General features: G+C 61.8%; 2 protein-coding genes across 3 annotated transcripts in view; both read left to right on the top strand.

Moving 5' to 3' along the window:
• Positions 1-18,164, top strand: part of NUDCD3 (NudC domain containing 3) — a 33,278-nt gene extending 15,114 nt beyond the window's left edge. Inside the window, exons 3-6 of the mRNA XM_075117540.1 lie at positions 4,664-4,796; positions 9,401-9,544; positions 16,123-16,311; positions 16,943-18,164. Coding sequence (XP_074973641.1) covers positions 4,664-4,796; positions 9,401-9,544; positions 16,123-16,311; positions 16,943-17,053 — 577 coding nt within the window. The 3' untranslated portion in view covers positions 17,054-18,164. The remainder of the gene's footprint in view (positions 1-4,663; positions 4,797-9,400; positions 9,545-16,122; positions 16,312-16,942) is intronic.
• A 1,577-nt stretch (positions 18,165-19,741) lies between these two features.
• Positions 19,742-24,746, top strand: part of CAMK2B (calcium/calmodulin dependent protein kinase II beta) — a 15,877-nt gene continuing 10,872 nt past the window's right edge. For both annotated transcript variants that reach the window (XM_075117399.1, XM_075117398.1), the window contains exons 1-2: positions 19,742-19,884; positions 22,524-22,618. In XM_075117399.1, coding sequence (XP_074973500.1) covers positions 19,820-19,884; positions 22,524-22,618 — 160 coding nt within the window. In that variant the 5' untranslated portion in view covers positions 19,742-19,819. The remainder of the gene's footprint in view (positions 19,885-22,523; positions 22,619-24,746) is intronic.

Raw genomic sequence — 24,746 nt, 5'->3', positions numbered from 1 at the left:
TCCATTGGGATTACACCCATGTTAACTCCTTCCCATGATGCTTGCCCCCACCGCAGCCCCTCAGCCTGCAGCATCGGGCTGATAGACGACTGTTCCCCTGCTGCTGTATCTATTCCTCAACTTTTGTGTTCTTGCACCCAAAATCCTCAGTGAAGAGGAACTCAGTGAGCTGCCCTACTTCTCCTCGTATGAAACATTAAACCAAATCCTTCGGCATTTGGTTCCTGCCCTTGGTTTGTGTCTGTCACTGCTTTTACAGAGCTGGCGCTGGAGCTGTTGTACCCCGAGGACAGAAATGCATCTAGCCGCCTGTCTGCGGAGGGGAGGATTGCTCTGCCACCATTTCCACATTGCTCAGCTCATCGTGCATCCCCGACCCATGGAGCTGGAAAGCCCAGAATCCGAAATGCCCAGAAATCTGTATATGGGGCCCGGCGTGTGTCTTGACCGTCGTCATCCAGCCTGCACACCGGGGCCAGCTCTGCCTTCCCAGCCGCACTCAAGCGGTACCTCTTGGTGACGCTGCCACCTCTCCTCAGGTCCCGGCCCCCTCTCGCTGCCGCCAGGGCTCTGACCCCGTGCAAGGGGAACGGCTCTGGTACCGGTGACGGTGCAGCCGTGCGGTGCAGCTCCTAGGAGTGGAAAACAGATCGGCTGCTTTTCAACGGTGCATTGTTAAAGGTTTCACCTCCCCCAAAATGACACATTGCGAGCAAAAATAGAACAAGACAGAACACACAGACCCACCCACACCATCCCCACCACCCGGCAGCCAAGTGCACGCAGTGCCAAACCCTTGGTTTTAGAAGCTGATGCTTTTTCACCCTCTTTTTCCTCAGCCCTGCCACCGCCTGCCCTGGCCCAGCGGGTGGTTTGGCGTCCTGGTGAGCTGACCATTGCACCAGGAGCCACTGTGCTATCAGCAGGCTGCCGGGAGGATTGCCATCCAACCCACGCCATGCTTTGGATTCAACCTTGATCTTTGCCTGGTGGATCTGGGGATGGGGATGTCTCTTGGTGATGGTGTTTTTGCAGGAAATTCTCTCGCCCGCTGCACGGTGGTGCTGTTGAAGCGACACAAGGGACAGGTTTGGCCGGGACAGCTGTCTCCGGCATGGTGGCAAGGCTCAGCCCAGCTCTGTGTGAGCTGGGGCCATCTCCTGCGGATGGTGAGGGAAGCTGCCTCCCAACCAGGGAGCTGGGTCCAATTTCTTGAGTGCCACCGGCGTGAAGGGTGGCATGTGCTAAGCAGACTTGGACTGGGCAAGGCTCTGGCTGGAAAATCTCCAGGAAAGGAAGAGTTGCTCCAGGAGATGGTGGAGCTGTCAGTCATTTGTCAGAGGCGTCTAACGAGGCCGAGGCCTGTGTTTGTCACCCTGAATCCTCACTTGCTCAAGAGCAGGCAGTTAAACTTGCAGGGGAATTTATCAGGGCCTTCGTGAGTTTCCCCTGTGATCCAGTTTTGGGGCACAAAGTCACCCCATTAGTTTCACATCTGAGGGCTTTGAGTGCTGGGAGCAGAGCTGGAGCAGAGCTCGGCAGTGGTGACTTGCAGGAAGGGCTGGACGGGTTCGGGCTGGCTGGTGAGGAGAGGAGCAGGTAAGGGATGGCACCGTTCCTCACACTCCTGGGACAAGCAGCCACGGCAGGAGGGAGGCTTGGGCATGAGGGAAAGCTTCGCCCCTCAGCTGAAGCCAGGTTTGGCTGGGCATATGTTGCCTGGCCAGCCCAGGAGGGCTGCGAGGACGAGGCAGCGGGGCTGAGCTTGTTGCCGGCAGCCTGCACGAGGAGGCAGGGATGGCTGCGAAACATCTTGTGCTGCTCTAGTTATGGCACGGAGGGAGCAAGGACGGAGCTGTCCTGCGGGGGATGGTCGGGGCTGGGAGGAAGACTGCTTTTGCTTGTTCAGTAGTGATGCCATGCAAAGAGAAGTTTGACACAGTCATTGCAGAGCAAGTCCTGCCTCAGTTTCCCTGTAGAAGTAACCCAATCAACACTGACTTCTCCCGGGGCTGCTGTGAAGCCACTCGTGCCCTCACGGGAGAATGAAATCATGCTTTGCAGGCTCTTGGGAGGGCTAAAACACCCAGGATGTGCCTGGCCAGGCTCTGCTCAGCCCTAGCACTTTCCTCCCGAGGAACAGACAGAACAAGGATGGGCCTGGTGGCTTTGTGGCAGCGAGCGGCTGCCCCGGGATTGTGCTTATCTGTGCTGTGGCCATGAGGCATTTACAGCTTGCATCTTACCCATGCTTGCCTTTGTGCTGATGGGTTTTCTCTCATCTTTGATGCTCTGAGTCTGCTCTAACAAGCCTTGGCCCGAGCACAGGCTCGCTGCCTCCCCTTTTAGCCTTTGAGCTTTCCCTGGGGAAGGCCGGGAAGGGGGGAATGGCCTGGAAGTAACCAGCCACTTGCTGGTTCTTGTCCAGTTCTTTGCTTGCCCTCAGGGAGCTGATGTTTGGGGTGGCGACCCCCAGCCACCATGCCTTCCCTCTGCTGTCTGGGGGCAGGTTTGGAAGGAGCATGGTGAGCTCTGCCTCGCAGCTCAGGTCCATGCTGATTAGAAGAAAACACTCTCTTAGGAGGAAAAACACCCGGCTGGTTTTAAACCCCAGTCAGGTTTGTCCTCTGGTTCAGTGCCTGGCCACATACACCACGTACATGCTCGCTCCAGCCCGAGGGAGTCAGGGCGGAGGGCAGGAGCCTCACGGACCCGCGCCGTGCCTGGGCAGACCCCAACACGCGGGACACGTCCTGCAAGGGCACTGAACCAGCCCTGCTGCCCTGGGCAGCGCGCAGATCCTCACCCGGGAGACAAACGTCCCTTGTCTCTGCCTGGGGCTCGTGCAGGAGGGTCTGTGGGACAATAGTGCTCCGAGAGCCGGGGCAGGGTGCTACTGCTGGGCTGGCTCTGGGTGAGGACCTGGGGACAGACGGGACGATGCCCAGGGACATGCCGCCTCGTTTCAACCCCTTCGCTTCCCATGGGGCCCCGCAGACCCCAGTCGCCCACACCGTTCCCCCTCTCGCCCTCCAGCCTGTTCGACTCCTACAATCTGGGGGTGGTTGGGAAACCGACAGCTGGAGCCAGCCCGTGCCAGCGCCTGTTCGGCGCTGCCATGCCAACCCCGTTTCCATGGCAATGGGCACCCAATGGGTGACCGCCAGGCAAGGCCAAGATGCCCGAAAAAAGTGATGCAGTGCGCCCCAAAATCACCGGCCTGAGGCTGGGAGCCCGCAGCCGCTGCCGGTTCCCAATGATGCCTGTGCCGCACCGAGAATGTGATCAAAACCACCCCAGGGCACGGATGGTTGTTAGAGGGCAAGTAAAACCCCATGAAACCATTAAGAAAAAAAAAAAAAGGTGTGCGTCTGTAAGCACAGCCCCTTCAACAACACCCTCTGACCGTCTTGGAGCCTAATTAAATTAAAATCGATGGATCTTACATAATCCTCAGGGCGCCGTGCTGCTGGAATCCACCCCCAGCCGGTGCTGGCGAGGGCCACTCGGCGTGGGGGTGTTGGGAAGACAGAGATGCGGTCCCCAGGGCCAGCTGCCCCCCGGGGCCACTCGTCACCGGGCCCCCCTTACGTAACACGCTGCAGCCCCATGTTTATACAGCTCCAGATTGAGGACTAGGTGCGTATCAAAACATTTTAAAATAACTCTGCCTTTTGTTAGCACCGCAGCTATCTTTAGAAAAGATTTTATTATATTTGAAAGCCCTCTCTGGGAGGTTTCGATGGAATAGATCCTCAGCCTGCCAGCAGGAACATGAGTGTGATGGAGATCTCCTTTCTTGGCCAGAGACACTGTATTGATTATTGCTTATCGATCTGACAAATCCCATCCTGCCCTCACAACTGCCTCCTCCTCCTTCTCCTGAGATTTCTGCAGCTGGAAGCGGCTGGGTTTTGCTCAAAGTGTTGCTCATGATGCGCTTGCCCAATCGCCCCCTTCCAGTGCCACGCCAGGCTGGCTCTTCAGGCGTCCTGCTCCACAGCTCCATCACCTCTGTGCCAGCAACTGCGTGGGTCACAACAGCTGATGGTTTTCCCAAACACGGCTAAAACTGGGAGAAAGACAAGCAGCCCTGTTTTTTCACGGTGAACCCAGGTCGCAGCGATGGGCCGCCACCTCTGCAGCCACGGCAGTGGCTCAGGAGGCAGCACGCACCCTCCAGTGTGTGATGGTGCCCCTGCTCCAGCTGCGACAGGTGCAATGAATGCTGCAGGGAGGTGGAGGGGAAGAGGAGCTCTGCTCGAGTGGAGTTAGCGGGGAAGGTGCCTTGAGCCCACTGGACACCAGCTCTGCGCCTTTTGGGCAGCCAAGTTATCTTGTGTCTTACCAGTTGTCCCGTGAGCAGCCTGACTTCTGTTGTGGCATGCTGGGGAGAGGGATGTGCAAGTCTCCTGCAATGGGCAGGGTGGCTGGGGTCTCTCTGCATCCTGGGGCTGCCGACCTGAACCTTCTCCCTTCCTAGAAAGGGCCAGCAGTGAGGGAGAGAGTGGGCATCAGCCTGAGGCATTAGGGATGCTCACAGGATGGCCAAGCAGAGGCTCTGCCCTCCGTTCTGCTTTTTGTAGCCTGCTCTCAGGTTTCCTGCTCTCTCCAGACCCTGATCTGTCCGACACTTAGCATGTCACCTCTTTCTTCCCCCCAGGAGACAGGAGCAGTTCCAGACAAACCCTGACAGCTACAATGGAGCTGTGCGAGACAATTATGCCTGGTCCCAAGACTACAGCGACCTGGAGATTAAAGTGCCCGTGCCCAAGCACATCGTAAAAGGCAAACAGGTAAAGTGGTGTTAATGGTGTGTCTTCCAGCATTTCCCTTGGGGTGCCCAGCTTCCCCGGGAAGCTGCGTTTGGAGCGCGAAGGCTCCTTGTCCTTCGCACTCAAGGAGCAGGATGTGGTGGTGCCTTTTTTTCTGCTGCTGGGTATGTGGCTGGAGGGGAATGACGGTCCCAGCCTGGCCACGTTCCCTCTGCGACTGCAGTGTCCTGTTGCTCCGGCCCCAGCAGGGTTCCCTGGCACACCACGGCACTTTCTGCCCTTTTTCTCTCTGCTTCCACTGACTGCAAACTTGCACGCGGGTTTCTGAGCCTGGCTGGGGGTGGACGCTCCTTCCCCGGTTGCTCGCTCTGGCTTGGAGTTTCTCCTGCCTTTCATTTGCAAGCGGGAGCTGCTGGAACAGCTCCTCTGGTGCTTGGGAACTGGAGCAGGCACAGCCCGTGTGAGACTGACCTGCTCTGGGTGGAAGGGAGCTGGAGCTGGGGTGCAGGCTGAGCAGCCAGACTCTCTCCCCAGCTGCTCACGTGGGCAGGGAGGTCTCACCTCCCACCTTGGCTCAGGCAGGAACTTTCTGTCTCTGCTCGTGGCCACGTTGTTCTTCCTTCACCACTTGTGTTCCCTCCTGGCAAGGGACTTGGGAGGAGTGTGCCCATGGCTGGCGGTAGTTGGACCCAGAAGTTTGAACCCTCCTGTCTTTCCAAAGTGCTGCCCTCCCCACGGCTGAGTCTGTATTTTTCCATTTGGGAAGTCCGCACTCCCCCACCTCCCATTCTCTGCTTCCAGGGTGGCTGAAATGAGCACGCTTGCGTTTGTTCACTGGTTCCAGCCTACACAGCTCCTGATCATGCCAAAGGAGTGTAATTGGCAGCAGCAACCCGGACCGGAGGGGTGAGGGAGCAAACGGCTGCCACGGGGACAGCAGGGGGACCGGGAGATGCATCTCTCGCAGTGGGTCTCTAAAACAAATCCAGGCTGTTTCTTGGAAGGATTTGAGGGCATCCAGACGGATGTTCCATCCCTCTGCATCATATTGCGATCACGATGCCTCTCCTGCCCAAGGAAGTGCCCTTTGTGCCAGGGGAGTTGTGTCCTTGCCAAAAAAAAAAACTGCATCAGGCTTTGTCTGCCCCATCCTTTGCCACCCAGAGGCGCAGGGGCCTTGCAGGTGCTCGCAGGAGCTGGGACAGGACCTTTCCTCGACTCAGGACTGTGCCATCGCTGCGGAAGAGGCCTTGCGTGTCAGTGGGGGCGACTATCAGCGCAGCTCTGCCTGCCCTGGCCCCAGCGTCTGCCTGCGCTGCCCTCTCAGGGCGATCGATTGTTCAGATGTTGGACTTGCGAGGCATCTCCTGATGTTTGGTTCGTACATTCTTCTTGGGGCTCCTCTTGGCAGCCAGCTTTTCATTTTAAAGTGATTCTTTAAATCCCTTCCAGCCTCAGGGGACTGGAAGCAGATAGGCTGGGTCACAGGCCAGAGTAGGATGGTTCAGAGCCATTTTAAAGCTCGATGGACTTCAGACATGTTATTGATGGGCCCCTGCAGAAGAGAAGCACTCCCCTACATTTGCCACACAGCTTCATCTTTTTAAAAAATTATCAGGTTTTTCTGGCTTCTGCCTGCCAAGGCGAGATTAAAAATCTCCCCCGTTTGGTCCCTGGGCTCAGAGCGCGCCCAGCTCTAACGCTGCTCAAAATCTTCCTTATGACACTTTTTTGGATTCAGGCTGTTGCTATGGCACATTTTTGCTCGGGCGAGCTTAAGGTTTCCTTGTATGGAGCTCCAAAAAAGTGTCCATGGAGCAAGAATGGGCGATGGGGTAGGTGGGAGCATCTTCCTCTGCAGTCTCCACCTCTCTGATCTACTTACAGGCGCAACAGGAGCCCATGGATCCGAGCGCTTCCCGAGCACTTAAATAGAGATAATGACAACAAGCCTCTCTTTTTGCCTGGCTCGGAGGAGACGAGCTAGATTCCTTCATAGGTTTGTGTTTGCTTGTTTGATTTGCGTGGGCGGGTGTGGGCGTTTTAGTGTGCACAGAAATTACTGTGGTGGAAAGCCACAGCAGAGAGCCGAGATCTGGGTTTCGTCGTGAGCGCCAGGAAAGCCAGGCATTTTGGGGGAGAAAAGGTGCTCGTGGGGAGCTCATGGTGGTGGACAAGCAGCCTCGGAGCCTCAGGGGTGCCCCTGCTCATGGCTGCGCTGTCAGGGCAGCGTGTTTCCCATGGGATCGCCCTTGGCTTCCCACCAGCCGCTGCCTGGGGTCCATGCCCGGTTCTGGCCAACCCAGTTTTGCTGGCTGTGCACGCCCTGCACTCAGCGTGGCAGGGCAGTGCGGGTGGCGGGGAGCACAGGGAGAAAGGGCAGCCCCTCAGAGACCCCAGCCGCCCTCCCCCGTGGAGTAGGGATGCTGTGCAGCGGCAATTTTTCCACCAAGGCATCTGAGAAGGAGCCACTGCCCACATGCACCAAGCCCTGCGAACACAGGCACCGCCACGTGCACACGTGAGTCCTCTCGGACATTTCTCTCCACACAGCGGCAGTCAGGGCTCTCTGGCGGTGTGTGCTTTGCTCCTGTCCCCTGCCACCACTCCCTGTGGGCTGACGTGCCAAGAGGGGCCTTTTTCCTGGCTGGAGGTAGAAGCAGGTGTTGCGATCGCTTCTCGTGCTAGCTGGTTGCACAATGAGGTGGCTGGATTAAGCTAGTTTGGATGTCTTCTTCCATTTGGGTTTCTCCGCTCCCTCTCCTAACGCCCTGCTGGTCCCAGAGCCACCTCAAGGACGTCCCTCGGCCCCCCCAGCTGTCTTGTGCAGCCCCCTTGGAATAGAACCCCTCTCACATTTGATTGCTCCTGTCCCCATGGATCCTACAGCCGCGATGCTGCGTCTGTGCCTTCCATCTCTCCAGCCTCCCCAGCCCTCCACGCCCCAAAGAAGACAACCTAGAAGGTGACTTGGGAATCACCTTGCTTTGTTCCCCTTGGCCCTTTCTGGGCAGGCTCTGTGCTGTGCGGAGAGCCCAGTGTCAGCAACCCTGTGCCTGCGCCGTGGGAGGATGCAGTCACTGATGGTGGAGAGCAGAGCCTTGTTCCCACACCTGGTCCCTGCGGTGGGGCCTCAGCCTGGGCTGGAGGAAGCTGCTCTGCACTGCAGCCTCTCCAGAGATGTTTCCCATCCAGGAAGAGCTGCTTTTGCAGAGGCTGTCCACAGCCACGTGCCGGGTGAAAGCCAGGCGTCCTCTCCCGTCTGGCAGAGCCAGAGCTCACATCCCTTCCCCGATCCCCTGCGACCACAGTCCTGCTCCCAGCCATCGGCGTTGGAGCTCAGTCCTGGTGTCACCCTGCGCTGTGTGTGCTGGGCCTCCTCCGCTCCTGTCGAAGCCCTGGCAGCAACCTGTCACATGCAGCTGGTTTGGGGGCTTTATCTGGGTGGCATCAATCAGACGCAGCCGTGCTGCCCTCCCCGGCTGGAGCAGCTTTGCCTGTCTCTTGCCTGCGTGGAGCTAGTGAGCCGCTGGAAATCTCCTAGGTGATAATGTAATAACATTTCAAATGAGATCTGCAGAGCAGGAGGAAGATCTGGAGGAACTCTGGGAGAGAATGCAGGCAAATCTCACCGCAGTCTCCTCCTCTCGGGCCAGAGATGGGGCAGTGCCGGTGGCCACAAACCTGCCCCTTCCTGGCCAGGCTCTCCCTTAGTCCCCCAGCCCGGCTCAGGCTCTCTGCTGGCAGCAGCTCAGGGCTGAAGGGGAAAGGCGAGAGCATATGGTCTCTCTGGAGACTGAGGGTACTGCATGCCACGCAGCAAAGTCGCAGTCTGCCTCTGTCTCCCCAGGGGAGAGCCATGTCACCTCCGCAGCAGGTCGGAGCAGGGTTCCCCATATGGCTGCTGCGGGCGGGAGTTGGCCCCGTTCCTGGGGACGGAGCTGCCTTGTCCCCTCGCCCCCACAGAGGGGAGAAGGGGAGCCGTGCTGCAGCGTTCCTCCCGCGCACGGCCCCTCCTCGCATGCCCGACGGGGGGCCTGGGCTGAGCCCAGCACCGGCTCTGGCGGTGGAAACGGAGCCAAGGAGCATGCCTTCGTTGCGGTGCAGCAGGAGCGGGGACAAGCCACTGCAGCTCTTCCCGGTGTAGAAACCCCCAAATCTCTCCCGCTCGGTAGGGAAGCGCTCAGCCCCCAGGAAGACACACACCCATGGCCAGCTCCTCACGGCGATGGCCGGGCACCCGCTGTGCTGCTCACAGCTTGGTTGCAGCAAGTGGGTGTCCAACCTTTGAGCACTGCGTGGGGGAGGCCTGTAGCATTCCTGGTTTTCTCTGTGGGGAAACTGAGGCACAGGGCAGTCACAGTGGCAGAACCAGCTGCCTTGAATCCTTCCAGGGTCTGCTGGGTCGTGCTGCCTTTAGTTTCCCAGAGAGGCTTCCTTTCTCCTCTGAGCTGCTGCTGTTTGCTCTGAAACAACAGTGGGATTCCCACCCTACCACTACAAGCAGGTCTAAAAGCTCTTCTCTCATCCCCAGTGAGTGTACTTGACCCCACACCCCAACTAGCACAGCAAAAGAGTGAGCAGGAACCTTCCTGATTATTTTCTGTTTCCCTATGTGGTTGCAGGTGTCTGTGGATATCAGCAGCAGCACGATTCGCGTCGCGGTGCTGGAGGGGAGCAGCCAGCGCGTCCTCATGGAAGGGAAGCTCACGCACAAGATCAACACGGAGAGTTCCCTGTGGAGCCTGGAGCCGGGGAAGTGCATTTTGGTAAGCGCGGTCCGTGCCAGCCATGCCTCCGCACCCTGGCTTGCTGCGCCGCTGGGCTTGACCCAGAAAACTGGAGTAGTTGGAAGTTTGAGCCAGATCTGGAGGTGTTTGGCTCTCCCCATCTAACGTCCCCATCTCGCTTTGCCCTGGCCTGTGTGCCGTGCCCTGCCTCCTGAGCTGCCCCACCGTGCGAGCAGCAGCAGTGTGGCGGGGTGCCAGCAGAGCAGCGCAGCCATCGGGTCAGGTGAGGAGGGCCCTGAAGTTCCAGCCTCTGGTGGTGGGAGTATGTCCGTGACCTAGAGGTGGTCGCTCTCCCCTGATCCAGGCTCGCAGGGTCTCCCAGTGGAGAGAGGCTGTGGCACCGCACCACTGCGCACCCATCCTTGCCAGCTGTACCCTCTGACTCTCCTGGCCCGGCTCCTACCCCAGCATCCCGGAAGAACCCCCTTCCCTGCCATTCATTTCTGTCCTGCCTCAGGTTTCTTACTTATCCTGTTTGAAGCAGTCACTGTGGCTGCTTCCCCATTTACCTTCAGCAGGCACCGTGGTTTGCGGTGTGCCTGTTGCTCCAGCATCACCGATCGAGGTGGTTTGGGGGTTGTTGCTCCCAGCAGTGCGTTACTGGTGGGTTCCCAGCCTTGTGACTCGGTTCTGGTGTGCTCCAGATGGCCAGGCTGAGTGTGTGAGTTCTGCTGTGCTGGGGCTGTGCCCACAGCTGAAGCTGTCCCGGGGGTTACGTTGCTGCCCATCAGCCTGCGATCCCGAGTGTCAAACAGTTGCCAAACTCCTGCACAAGTTTTGGGGCCAGGATCATGCTGGGAGCGGGGTTTTGCCACCTGTGGCCATCTTTGCCCTCTGCTTTTCCACCCAGGGGCTTTCCCAGATGTGTTTTGGGAGCTCTCAAGGCTGTCGTCAGCAGCAGGTGAGGCAGCTGACCTTGTGCAGACAGCACCGTCCCTGCAAGGGAGGGATCGGGCTTCAAGCCTTCTGCCCCGTGTCACGAGGGTGGCAGCAAAGGGGCACCGAAAGCCGAGCCCCCACGGCAGGAAGTCGAGTGGCACGGCACTGCCGGAGGCAGCAGTGCTGAGGGTGGCGCGTGGGGAGGCTGCGTGGGCAGCGCGGGCCACTGCAGATCCATATGGACCCACCCCGCGATGACGGACCTGGTGCCAAAAGGGTGAGGTCCCTGCCAGAGAGAGGAGCTTCTCTGACTCTGTGAGGCCGTTGAAAGGATGTGAAGAAGGAGGCGGTGACATCATTAGCCTGCATTTTGTAAATGTTCTTACACTCCTTGAAAATTAGCTGATCTAGGAAGAGGAACGATCTTGGGAAGGAGTAAACCCATTCAAGAGGAGGTGGCCCAACGGGTGGCTGCTCTGCAGCACGGATGGGAGTCCCTGGTGGGTGTTCCCAGGATCAGCAAGGGAGGCCACGTGTGTTAAATACCCGGCACCAGAGGAGGATGGGAACGGTGCGCGGGTGGAGCGAGACTTGGGGCCTTCTGGAGCGGCTGCGGGCAGTGCGGGGAGCGGTCCCGTTACCTCCAACCCTGGAGCTGGGTCTTGCCTCAAATTAGCATGAGCGCAGGGTTGTGAGGATCTCCAGCTGGCTGCCAACATATTGATGGTGGGATGAAATTTTGCTTGAAGAATTGTAAGGTAACTGGAGCAGAGTGAGTAATTCTCGCCCAAGAGCATCTCCTTTTTCCGTGCGCAGAGTAGCCAAAAGTGGTTTGCGACTCCTCCCGATTCATTCATCAGGAGGCACCCAGGCATGTGTTAATGAATCGCTTCATTCCGTGCCTTGGAGGGGACTGGATGGGAGCCGTTTGGGTTTGGTTGGAGGGCTGACGGGGCGTATGGGCCCTTTCTGTACCCAAGTTTGTGCATCCACATGTTGTGCGGCTCCATGGGATCTCCAAATGCAGCAGTCGAGAGTGTCTCGTTCCTGCAAGATGCCACAAGGTGCCACCTGGCTTCCTCCCCGGGACCCAGGGCGGGGATGCAGCTGAAACCGAAGTCAGCCAGCACCAGCGGAGTCGTCTGAGGAGATCCCGGCTGCTTTGGTTACTGCTTGGGGCACCTCGGCGGCTCTGTCCGGAGAAAAACCTGCGTGTGCTCATGTTTTTGTGGTCTGTGAGTTGAGGCAATCCCTTCGGGCAGAGCTTGATCCATGCCACGAGGAGGTGAAATCTCTCCTCCTTGGTCTTGTCCATCTGGGAAAGTCCCAGCTCTGTGCAGAGAGGCTCTTGAGTCCCGGGCACTCTTGCAGGACACGCCAAGGATCATTGAGATCCCTGTGCTCTCCGGGTGGCTGTTACAGCTGCCTTTCGTGTCCTTGGCTTCCCCTGCTCAGCTCCCTTCTGGGCCATCCGTTCATGGAGTCTCATTAACTAACCTCCCTTTTTCCCCCAGCTCTTATCATAAGAAGGTTAATTTGCCTTATAACCCCTGCTGGCATTGCTTTCCCCATCGTATCTGATGTCCTTGTCAACTTATCCTCTTCACTACACGTCTGCCCACCCTCCAGCAACCCCAGCGCTCCCCTTTTCTGGGTGCTCAGGGACCGCTCTGCCTTTCCCTCCCTGCTCTGTGAGGGTCTCCCTCCCAGAGCCTGGGCTGAGCACCACCGGGTTTCCCATCTCGGCCTTTGGCACACTTGCGGCTTGCACAACAGCCCGGCTGTGGCAGAAACCCAGCGGGCGTTGTTTCAAAGGGGAGCGCTCCGCCGATGCCTGCAATGCGTGGCGGGGACTCTGTCCGCACATCCTCCCACTTGGGATCGTGTCCCAGACTCACACCCCTGCCTGCGGCGCCGTGCCGGAGCCCCGGTCCCGCGTATAATCCCTGTGTTCTCCCTTCTCTGTCACACCCGCTCGCCTGTCAAAAGTGAGATTAAAATAGCTTCACACGAGCTGTTTTTAGAAATCTCCACTGGGTGTTGTGCACAACACGTTTTGGGATTATTTTTGTTGTTGAGGATTTTTTCCCCCCGTTCCCTCAGTTTTTCTCCTCCTCTCCAGCATTTGTTATCCACGCCTGGGCTTTTGTCACCAAGCCCTGCCTTGAACAGCTATTACATTCTTCGGTTCGTCATCTTGTGAGCCGTGAGGCCAAGTTAATAATAATCTGTGGTGCTCTCCCTCCACCCTGCCCTCCACACACTGCTGGAAACATCACCTGCTTCCTCCTCCGTACCCCCTAAACATCTCCTGCTGACTTTTGGAGGAATGGCTGCTGTTGTTCCAGAAGGAAAGCAGGTGGTGAGAGGTTGTTTTTCCAAGACCTACTTACATCCCTTGGCAGCATCTCTCCAGCTCGGCAAGATATTTAGGATTGGGGAAGAAATCTTGTGCTATGATGAAGCCCAGCACTGGCAACAAGGGGTTGTGACCCTCCCGGCAGGGCGTGGAGATGTGAGATGATGCCTGTCACGCTCTTTTTGTGCTGCTGGAGGATCCCTCCTGGCCGCAGACATGCCTGCCGAGCGTCCCGTCCCTGCCGTGTGCCCACCTCTGCCTGCAGCGATCCTTCTTGCGATCCATGCTCACCCAGCCCTCGTGCTTTGCTGAGCGTACTGGCCTGGGAGCAGCCCCTTCCCCTCTTGGCTGACAGCTCACGTCTCGGACACCAGCTTTGGGAACACAAGCACTGTGGCACGAGGACACGGCTTTGGGTACAACAGCAGGGGTGTCCCCCCTGCAAGCCTCCCTTTCCTCAGGCTGCCATTGCAGAGGCTGTTCCTGCCTCCCTGTGCACCCCAAAAGAGTCAGCTGGGCTTTACCCCTTTCGGCTGTAGGTGAAGGATCTCCCTACAGCCTCAGGAGGCCCTTTGGGACACTCCAGCCTAAAAAGCAGAGCCGAAGTTGGACCGAAAGCCCAGGCGTGCAGCAGGGACGTGATCCTTCCTCTGGCAAATGGCCACCGGCATTTCTAGGACCCTGGAGGGTCAGCCTGACCTGTCGGCTGGGAAACTTGATGTGGCAGCTTCAAGCGCAGGCAAAGCTTTTGCCTTGTCTTGAAGTGAGAAACATGATCGGGTTGAGGTTTGTCCTTGTGAAAAAAAGCCCTGCTGCCTCCTGGAGCCCCCCAGGGTTTCTAGAGCGCTCCCCGAGGGAGCATGCAGCCTTGCATGGTGCTGTTGGTTGAGTGCCAGAGCCTTCCTCTGCAGGTGGGTGAGGACGGGCACTGCCCAGAGATCTGCCACAGCCTCTCGGCTCTCCCTTACCTCAACCTTCTCGCACCCAAGTGCCGGGAGGGGCTCCCGCCCGTGGCTCCGTCACCCCAAGCTCTTGTAGCCCATGTGCCCCTGGCTGAGCCGCTGGGCTGAATCAACAGAGACCATTGGCAGAAATGTGTCCGAGAAATCAACCTGAGCCTGTGCTTCCTGTCCTGGAGGCTTGACCTGTCCACAGTGAGTGCTCCAGCACCACTTTGAGCCACAAAACCCCAGACTCAAGGTTTGAGAGAGAGCTTTGCCCTGGCCTGTGGGCATTTCGGAGGCTCACATCAGGAAGTGGGGCCTCGGAGCAAGTCCCACTTTTACATCTCTCCCCCTGGGATAAAGGGGGATGAGCAAATTCCCCCGTGCTCACAAGGCGGGCTGCAGAGGTTAATTAATTATTGTTTGCAAAGCACTCAGTGCTGTAGCAATGAGCACCGCAGAAAAGCTGGCGAGGAAATGAATAATTCTGTCTTCCCAGCAGGGTGGGAAACAGTATGCGGTAAATAAAGCGAGGGCCACGCACGATCCCTGGGCTGGCGCTCGCGGTGACAGCTCCGCTGTCTTTCGCCAGGGGTGGCCTGCAGACGAGGGGTTTCCTGGGGTCTGCCAGTGCTGGGCGACAGTGGTGGGGTGCTGGGGGAGGAAGGGGGTTTGGTAGGGAATGGAGATAGGGTGGGTTTTCCTTCCCCTGTGCTCTGGGATGGAGGTGGTGTGATGCCTCATAAGCCACAAAGTCCTCCGGTGTCCCTTCGTTGCTGTGCTGCCGGCCTGGCTCTGGTGGGGACATACCGAAGGGGCCTTGCTGCGTGCACTCAGCAGCCGTGCCGTGGGAGCATGGCTCACACTGAAGCCATCACTGGGGACGCTCACGCCTCACTAGCAGCACCGTGGGGACATTTCCTCTTATTTCAAACCCGGAGGAGCAGTGGCGAGCCTGGAGGGTGCTCCTGCCGCAGGCTTGGGCCAGCCGAGGGGACGGCGTTCCCCGGGGAGCTTGTCATTCCCCCATCTGCCCACCCAGGGTTGGGAAGCCCACGAGCAAATCCTCAGCGGCTCTTCCTTCCCTCGAAAGTGGAACTGTGCAATTAAGAGGAGAACAAGCACATCTGTCTAGCTGGAAAAACTAACGCCTTCCCCAAACTGGAATATTTTACCGGCTCTGCTCTCCCAGAAGGATTAAGCCCCAGCCACCCCCTCCCGTATTAATTGGTTCCTTTTCTTTCCACCGTAGACAGACGCCCGGCTTCGTAACTTTAATGGCTGCCCGTGTTTTCCCCTCCAGAGCTGTTGAGCTTCCAGGGAGGTTTCACTAAATTGTATTGTCTGCCTTTATTGATGATTTTGCAGAGGCCAATGAACGCCATAAATCTTCCTTGCTGCTGGGATTATTGCTAAAATAATAGAAGAGAAAGAAACCCACCCCTCCCGGCAAAAAAGAAGCAAGTCGGGGTTCCCGGTGCGGGATGCCCCAGTCACGCCAGCGCCCACTGGCACCCAGCACAGCCCCTCCGGCCGTCTGGCGCCGCGCGTCAGGGAGGCCCACGGCAATGGCCGGCGCCTTTGGGCAGCAAGGATGTCCGCTGGAGGCAAGGGGATGTCCCCTCTCCTCGGACCATCCCTCCGGGGCTGGCCGATGGGCCGCAGTGCCGCGGGAGATGGGTGCTGGCAGCGAGCAGGGGCAGCATGGAGCAGAGGGTGGCATTTTACCTCCTTTCCTGCCCTGCTCTCCCGCCCATGGAGCGAGTCCCGGGGGAGCTGAGGTGAGGGCTCCTTCTGGGTTAGCAAAATGTGAAATCACGGTGCTGCGACGCTGGGAGCACCTGGGCTCCCGCACTCCACCGGGCAGGGCCTCTCCCTCCACCAGGTCCTCTCTCGGCTCCTGGCAGGCTGCAGACGAGCCAGCCTGGCTCTCCGGGCCCTGTTGCGGCCGCAGCGTCGGCTGCACAGCCCCAGGCTGGCGTTACCCATGGGCAGGGCCCCGCAGGGTGCACTTGTCCTGTCCTCGAGCTGCGGCACAGGATGAGATTTTGGCTGCGCCGTCCAGCCCAGAGGCCTGAGCTGGCACCGCAAAGGGCTGTGGTGGGGTTGTGCAAAGCCCTTGGACTGCTGAGGGAGGGAGGGACAAGCCTTTCTCCCCCTCTGCCAGCTGTGGGGGGGACCTGGGGCTTGATCAGTGGTGAGCAGGACCTCTGCTCATGGGCAAGCCCAAGCCGCGCTGCGGTGTGATGCAGGGGCACGTCCGAGCTCACAGCATCGCTGCCACGGAGGTGTGGGGCGGGCGGGGGACAACACACCCCAGGGGCAGGATGGGGGCGCCTCTCCCTGCTCTCCTCTGACCCACACTTTGTCCCCAGATCAACTTGAACAAAGGGGATGAGTACTGGTGGAACGCCATCCTGGAGGGCGAGGAGCAGATCGACATCGACAAGATCAACAAGGAGCGCTCCATGGCCACGGTGGATGAGGAAGAGCACGCTGTGCTCGACCGCCTCACCTTCGACTACCACCAGAAGCTGCAGGGCAAGCCCCAGAGCCACGAACTGGTAGGTGCCGGCTGCCCCGTGCCACCAGCCCAGTCCTGCCCTGCCACATGCCCTCCAGCTCCTCCGTTGGTCCCATCTCCGGTCAAAGGGTGCGGCGTGGGGCAGCTCCGCAGCTCTGCTCCACCTCAGAGCTCCTCCTCGCGCAACGTCCCCCTATTTTGGGGGTGTGAGGTTCTGCGAGTCCCTGTCTTTTACCTGCACGCTCCCATCTTCCCCTTCCCGGCACTTTGGCAAACATCTGTGAGCCCAGACCCCCCTGCACTGGCAATGCACCCCGATCTGGAGCTGGCCTGGCTGACTCCCTGCTGCCTCTGCTCTGGGGTGAACCCATGCAGGTCTGGGTTCAGCCCGACCGAAGAGCTGCCCTTCGCTGCCCATCGCTCCCTCCCCGGCCCCATGGGCCAGCTGCCCTTTCCTGGGCAGACGAAGGGAGAGTGGGCGAAGCAGGGAGGTGCTTGCACCCAGGGCAGAGGGGTGCTGTCGCTGAGCCCCAAAACCCCTTTTGATGCATGGGGTGGCCACGCAGCCCTGACACCCACGGGGTGAGCCTGCACCTTTGGCTGGGGTGGGGGGCGCGGGCCAAGATGTGGGGTCAGCCCCGGCCTGATGGGAGCCTGCGGCCTCTTCGCAGAAGGTGCACGAGATGCTGAAGAAGGGCTGGGACACCGAGGGCTCTCCCTTCCGCGGCCAGAAGTTCGACCCCTCCATGTTCAACATATCCCCTGGCGCCGTGCAGTTTTGATGGTGGCGAAAAACAGCCTAGAAACGAAGCGGGGAGAGGAGAAACCCACCCGGACACCCCAGCCGGGACCCTCGCACCCAACACTGGCACCCGTAACCCGCTCGCCAATGATACGTGCTGCCAGTGCCCTTCCACTGCCTTCGCCACCCCGCGTCGGGCTTGGGGGTTTGATGTGTGTGCGGGGAAACCTGGTGAATGCAGATTTACGTCCCGTCACCAAGGCAACCCGAGTGGCTGGGACCCTTCTCCTCTCCTCGCCTCGCACTGGCGACGGCTCTGTTGTTTTTCAGGAATAGTCGGAGCTTGTTCGGTGACATAATTATTATTTCTGGTGGTTGAAGATGCTTCTTTTGGGGCTTCTGGGGGTGCAGATCCCTCCCCCCCCGCCCCTGCCCTGGCACAGGGCAGCTTCGCCCCTCACAGGTGGCGCTGTGCTCCCCACAGCTTGGGTGCGGGCAGTGGGAATGGCGGGGGGCACGTGTTGGGGAGAGAGATCCTGCCCCTGCCCGCACCCTGCCCACTGCCCTGCCTGCCTGCTGCCCCCCTCGCCGGGCCCTGCTCTGGGGTCTCCCATGGGTGCTGCACCGCCCCTGCAGGGCCCCATCCAGCACGGGGAAGGTGGGGGTGGGCTTCTCCTGGGTTGACCCCCCTTCAGCCCATTGCCGGAGGGGGCCCAGGGTGCACAGGTGTGGGCGACCCCCTTGGTGGTGGGCAGAGAGCCCCGCCGGCCCCCAGGGTTTCCTCCCCGCTTCCATGGGGGCTCAGCAGGGAGCAGCAGGGGGGTCACTCACAGCACCGTGGTGGGGCGGGGCGGGGCCAGGCTGCACTCGGGGGTCCCTGGCAGCAGGTTAGGGGCCCAGCCCTTGTGGCCAACAGCCCCCCAGTACCAGTGGGCAGTAGCCCCCAAAACCTCTGGGCTTCCCTGGCATGACACTTTGGTGTCTGGGGGGGGCACGTGGGAGCCCTGGGCCCACCCCAGGCCCAGCCTGGCTCTTGCAGCCTCTCCCCGACCCCCCCCCCCGGGTCGCATGGGCTGGGGGTCCCCGGCCATCACCTTGCCCCCACCAACTATCCTCCCTTCACCTTGGTTTGCAATAAAGATGTTTCTGGAGCACGGGGTCTGCGAGTGATTCAGGGTCACCGCTGGGGAGGGACACGTGTGCCCCAGCCCCCCTGACACCACCCGCTTAAAGGGGGGGGTCACCCCAGGGGGACACTGGAGATGTCAGCAGGTGTCCACCGTGTCCTTCCCCCCGCTGTGCACCCACCAGCGGGGTGGCGGGGGCTGGATTGTGTGTCCTTTTGGGGGGTGGATTTTGGGGGTCCTTGGGGGGTGGATGTGGAATCCCTGGACAGGCTGGATTTTGGGGGTCCTTTTGGGGGGTGGATATGGGATCCCTGGATGGGGCAGGGATTTGAGGGCCCCTGGTGGGTGGCTATGGGATCCCGGGGGGGGAGCGGGGGCTGGATTTGTTTGGGTGGGTGCCAGGTCCCCGGTGGCTTTGGGGGTGCCGACCTCGGGGTCTCTCACCACCGCTCCCCGCCCCGCTGTCCCCGTCCCCCCCTTCTCCCCCGCGCCGGGCGCTGAGATTTCTCGGTGGCAATGCACAAATATAACCGGGCTCGGCGCAGCACCCCCCGGCCGCCCACGGTCCCCATGGCAACGGCAGCGCCAGCCGCCAGCCGCCCACCCGCGCTCGCCCCGGGGTGGGCACCCGCCTGCCCGCGCCCCCCGGCACCCACGGGTGACGTGTGCCCGCGGCGGGGGGCAAGGACCCCCCACTGTCCCGGACCCCCGGCCAGGCCCTGGCTGCTGGTGGCCTCCAGGGTGGCCTCTGGGGGGCTGGGTGTTTGTGTCCCCCCAAAAAAACCTGTCCCCCCCAGCATGTGTCTGGCATTGGGGGGCTTCAAGGTGCCCTCGGAGGGGGCAGATTTTTGCCCTCCCCCCGAGCCCTCCCACGTGTTCTGCTTAGGAGGGGGTTGGAGTCTGGAGGGCTTGGTGTTGGGGGGGCACGGGGGGGTCTCCCCAGGCGTGTGTGTGGTGAGATGCAGGGGGATGGTGGAGGGGGTGGATGCGGGGTCCTTGGGGAGGGGTGTCTGGATATTGGGGTCTTTTGGGGGGGGGGGATTGGGGGGGTGGATTTGGGGTCCTTTAGGGGGAATGCAAGACCCCTGGGAGGGGTCTGGATATGGCAATATTGGGGGGCGGGGGGATCCCGGGGAGGGGGTCGGCGTATGGCGGCCTTTTGGGGAGGTGGAGGGGGTCCTCAGGGCGGGGGGTGTCTGGATTTGGGGTCATTTGTGGGGCGGGATGTGGGGTCCGTGGGAGGGGGTCTGGATGCGGGGATACTGGGAGGCGGGAATCCGGATATGGGGCTTTTTGCGGGGGTGGATGTGGGTCCCCCCCAAACTGTGGGGGGGATTTGTGATAAAGGGGTCCGGGGGGGGGGGGGGGGGTTGGTCATGGGGCCCTGGGGGGTCCAACCCCGAGGCGGGGGGTGCGGATGGGGACCGGCGCGCGTGGGGGGGGGGGGGGGTCCCCGGCGCGGGGGCAGGTCCGAGGCGGGGGGTGCCCCGGGAGGGGGAGGGGGGATCCCAGGCGGGGGGGCGGGGGGAGGGGGCGGCGGGGGCTGTCCCGGGCTGGTGCCTCCCCCGGCCGGTGCCTCCCCCGGCCCGGCAGCGCCTCCTCCCGCCCCCCCGCGCCAGGCGGAGCCGGAGCCGGAGCCGGTGCCGGGGCGGCTCATTGCGGCGCGGCGCGGCGGCAGCATGGCCACCACCGTGCCCTGCACCCGCTTCACCGATGAGTACCAGCTCTACGAGGAGATCGGCAAGTAAGGGCCGCCGGTACCGGGCCCGGCCCCGGGCGCGGCCCCGGCCCCGGCCCGGCCGCGGGCGGAGCGCGGGGGGCGGGGGGCGCTGCCCGGGGTTCTGGCCGCCGCTCGCTGCAGACGTGACGCATCCCCCCCCCTCCCTTTGGGGCCCCCCCCATCCCCCCCAACCGCGCCCCCCCCCCCCGGGACCGGCCCTGCCCAGCCCCCCCCCGCCGGCCCCCCCCCCGCGCGGTACTGCCCTCCCCCCCGTACTGGCCTTGCTCCCTCCCCCGGTCCGGTACCTGCCCCCCTTGCCCCCAGCATCCCCCCCCAGCTCCGGCCGCAGGGACCCCCACCCATCCTTACAGGACCTCCCCCAATCTCTCCTGACACCCCCCCACCAGTCCTTAGCTATGCCCCGGTCAGCCCAGACCCCTCCAAAGCCCCCCCAGTCCCCCATCACCCATCCCTATAGACCCCCCTCAGTCCTTACAGCTGCCCTTGACCCTACGGACCCCCCATCCTTATTAAGCCTCCCCATCTCTCCTGACCCCCCAGTCCTCATAGATCCCCCAGCATTCCCCATCCCACCCCTGGCTCCTACGGACCCCCCCAGCCCTTATAGACCCCCCCCCCATCCTCACAGAATCCTTACATCTCTCCAGATCCCCTGGTCCTTATAGCCGCCCTGGTCCTTATAGACCCCCATCCCTCCAGACCTCCCCAAAGCCCTCACCGATACCCCCCCCCCCAGCCCTTATAGCCACACCGGTCCTTTCAGACCCCCCCCAGTCCTGAGAGACACACCTCCCTGAGCCCTCATAGCCCCCCGGTCCCTATAGACATCCCTCATCCTCCAGACCGTCCTTGAGCCCTTATAGGCACTGGCTCCTTTTAGACGCCCCCCATCCTACAGGCCCCCCAATCTCTCCCGGCCCCTCCCCCATGTCTATAGACCCCTCATCCATATCTCCCCTTTAGTCCTTATAGACCCCTCTCATCCTCCAGCCCCCGTTAGACCCCTTTGGGCCTTATATAACTCCCAAAATCAGCTACCCCCTCCCCCTCTCCCCCCCAGGTTGGTCCTTATAGATGTCAGCCCTTCTGCTCCCGCCCCCCCCCAGACCTTAGAGACCCCCAGATCCCCCCTACCCCCCACGGGTCCTTCCACGCCCCAGGCACCCCCAAGCATCCATCAACACCCCCCTCGGGGTGGGTGTTGGGGGGAGCTGAGGAAGAGCTTGATTTGGGGTGGCTCATTTGCCCTGAAGACCATGGGGGGGGCAGATCCCCCCGACCGGTGTGCAGGGTTGGGGGGAGGTAAAACTTGGGGGGGGGGGGGCAGGGGGGCAGACTTCTTTGGTAGGGGGGGACACCGGGAGGGCCCCCATTAGCAGGGGGACATTTTGCAGGAATAGCTGTAGTCCCTTTGGGGGTAGGGGGGGACACACATGGTGCCATCGGGGGCTATTCCCTCGCTCTCCCCAAAATCCAGCTCGTCCTGGTTGCCATGGCAACGTGGTGTCTTCCCCCCCCCGCCATGTCACCCACCAGCCACCGCGCGTGTCCCCCCCTGCCCACGCCGGGATCGTTGGGGACATCTGCCCCCCCCCCACCGGTGGGGAAACTGAGGCACGGGGGGGGCTCCGTGGCTGTCGTCCCTCCCGCAGGAGCTGGCGCCCACCGTCTCCCCTGTCCCCGGGGCCGCGTGGGGAGGGGATAGGGGGCTGCCAGGCCCTGGGGAGCTCCCCCTTGTCCTCCAGCGGTGGCAGGGTCCCCGGCGTCCCGGCCAGCGCGGGGCCCTCGGTGTCCCAGGACGTGGGGACCCGGCGCAGTGGCAGGGGCTGGCCTGGCCCCCAGCCTCCCGGGGCCCACGTTTCCCCCGCGGGACCCTCAGCAGGGCCGGGGTGCTGCTGGCCTGTGCCGTGTCCCAGCTCAGGGAGCCGTGCCCTGCAAGGGTCCCCTCTGTGCCCCCCACCCCGACGCCGACCCCCCCCAGGAGTGGGTGCTGCCCTGGGGACCCCGGTGGGGAGGGCACAGGCAGGGTCGTTGGTCCTGGGAGGGGACAGGCGGGGGTGGCACTTGGAGGGGCTGCTGGCGAGTGGGTACTGTGCCCAGCGTGGGCGCAACCGTGCTGTCCCCATCCCCGACCCTGTCCCCAGGGGTGAGGGCTCCCCGTGCCCCGCCGTGCCCGCAGCCGTGCCCTGTGCCCACTGCCACCACCGCCATCACCACCGCCATCACCATCGCCACCAACACCACCACCACCACCGCCATCACCACCACCATGGCCACCGCCGCCATCCGGGCCACCCACCGTCCCCATGGCAACGGGCTGCCAGTGCCGGAGCCTTCCCTCGACCCCCTCCATGATGTCGGTCCCCGGGCTCCGCCAGGCGCCTGCCCTACTGAGCCCACCCCCATCCCGGTACCCCCCAGCACCCCCCATCTGCAGGTCCCCGGCGTGCCTGGGGTGGGGCCGAGCGGCATCGGGGCCCCCCACCCGGTGTCGGGGTTCACCCCCTGGGTGCTGAGTCACGGCCGGCGCAGCCCCCGGCCATGGGGTGCTGAGTCACAGGTGGGAGCCCACCTGTGCCTGCTTCGGGGGGGTGGGGGGGGCTGAGGCAGGCGGGGGGCGCTGAGCCTCTTCCCCTCCCCAGGGGGGCTTTCTCGGTGGTCCGGCGTTGCGTCAAGCTCTGCACCGGCCATGAGTACGCCGCCAAGATCATCAACACCAAAAAGCTCTCCGCCAGAGGTAGGACATCCCCGTGACACCCCCGGCACCCGTGGGGTGGGTGCCCCTGGGACCACCCCCAGAACGGTCTCCCCGGTGCCCATGGTGACGCCCACGGCACCCGCAACACCCGTGGTGCTCGTGGCAGAGGGTGCCAGCTGCGGGTGGGGGGTGCTCCGTGGGGGCTGGATCCGGCCCTTCCCATCCCCCACCCCTCTCGCTGCCCCGTGGGGTCTGGCTCGCCGTGCCCCCCCAGCTCCGGGCTGCCCCTCGGTGCCCCACAGCATCCCCTGGGGCCCTGCAGCACCCATGGTGTCCCCTGCGGGGTGTGCGCTCGTGTGAGCAGGCTGCGTGTGCACACGTGTGCGTGCACAGGTCAGGGGTGTGCACGCACGGGTGTGTGCGTCGGGGGGGGCGTGTGGACAGATGGCCGTGCGTGTGTGGGCACGGGCATGCGTGCTTGCACCGGTGCGAGCTCTGTGTGTGGTCATAGATGTGTGCGTGTGTGTGTTCATGGGTGTGTGCGCACACACACGTGTGTTCATGGGTGTGCACGTGTGCACACGTGAGCAGTGGGGAGGTGCACGAGCGTGTGCGAGCACAGCACAGGGGTGTGTGCTCGGTGTGCAGGGGTGTGAGCACACAGGTGTGAGCAGGAAGCGTGTGTGAGTGTGGGTGTGCGCACACGTCAGTGGGGTGTGTGCGCACAGGTGTGTGCGCTGCGTGCATGGGGCGATGTGTGCGCGCACGGGTGAGCAGGGCGTGGGTGCGTCCTGTGTCACAGGTGTGTGCACACCTCAGCAGCGCCTGTGTGTGCGCTCTATGTGCGCACACACTCGAGCAGGGTGTGCCTGGGGTGTGCGCAGGTGTGGGGCATGTGTGTGCACAGCATGCGCGGGTGTAGGCGTGGGGGTGTGCACACGTGTGGGCAGGCAGAGTACGGTTGTACTGAGTGCGTGGGGGTTTAGCCTGTGTGTGTACACACGTGTATGTACCTTGGCCGCATGTGTGCACAGGTGTGAGCAGCGTGTGTTCGCTGTGTGTGAGTACGGTGTGCACCCACACGTGTGCACATCGTGTCTGTGCAGGCCGTGCATGGGTGTGCTCGCACATGTGTGTGCAGGCGGGGGCGTGTACTTCATGTGAGCTGTGTGTGATCATGGCTATGCACGTGTGTGTACACACACGCGTGTGCAGGGGTGTGTGAGCAGGTGCACGCCCGTGTCCATGTGCCCTCCCCGCCCAGCACAGCCCTTCCCCACTCACAGCCGGGGTTATACTTGCCCTGCCTGTCCCTGCCCGGCCCCCCCATCCCCCGGAGCCACCCCCCCCCCCCGGCAGCAGCGTGGTACAGCAGGGCTGGGCACCAGCCTGCGTGTACGGGGACAGCCACACACAGGGACAGCTGCACCCCCTGGTGCACGTGTATACACAGGCACAACCATGCACAGGGACAGCCGCACGCTTGTACAGTGGCAAACGTGGCTGCACACAGGTACTGCCACGCACAGGGACAGCCGCGCACCCTGGTACACCGGCATACAACAGGTACAGCCGCACACTTACACGGTGGCAAACATGGGTGTGCACACGTACAGCCACACAGAGAAGTACAGCCACACACGCAGGTACGGCCACACACATGGGTACAGCCACATGGATGTACAGCTGCATGCACATGTGCTCACACACACAGGTACAGCTGTGCACAGGAGTACACCCGTGTGCACAGGTACAGCCAGACACATGGGTACAGCCACATGCGGCACACCTGCACACAGGTGCACACCTACAGGCACACGTACCACACCCCATATACACGACAACCACACGTACGCCCACGCGTGCAGAGCCACACGCAGGTGCACACTCACACATGTGCACAACCACACACATGTACAGCCACATGTGCTTGCACACCCACAACCACGTCCACACACACACAACCGCACAGATGTACATCCATGCACACATGCACAGCTGCATAAACACACACACCTGCACAACCCACACACGTGTGTGCACACCTGCCCAGGCTCGCACACCTGCACGTGTGCATGCCAGACACCCCAACACACGCGTGTGCACGCCCACAGGCACATGCCACGCACACCGGTACACGCGTGCACAGTCCCCACACATGCACACC

Source organism: Phalacrocorax aristotelis, chromosome 24 (genome assembly GCF_949628215.1).
Source record: "Phalacrocorax aristotelis chromosome 24, bGulAri2.1, whole genome shotgun sequence".
NCBI lineage: Eukaryota > Metazoa > Chordata > Aves > Suliformes > Phalacrocoracidae > Phalacrocorax > Phalacrocorax aristotelis.
The sequence above is the reverse complement of the archived record's forward strand: the minus strand, read 5'-3'. Positions and strand labels throughout refer to the sequence as shown.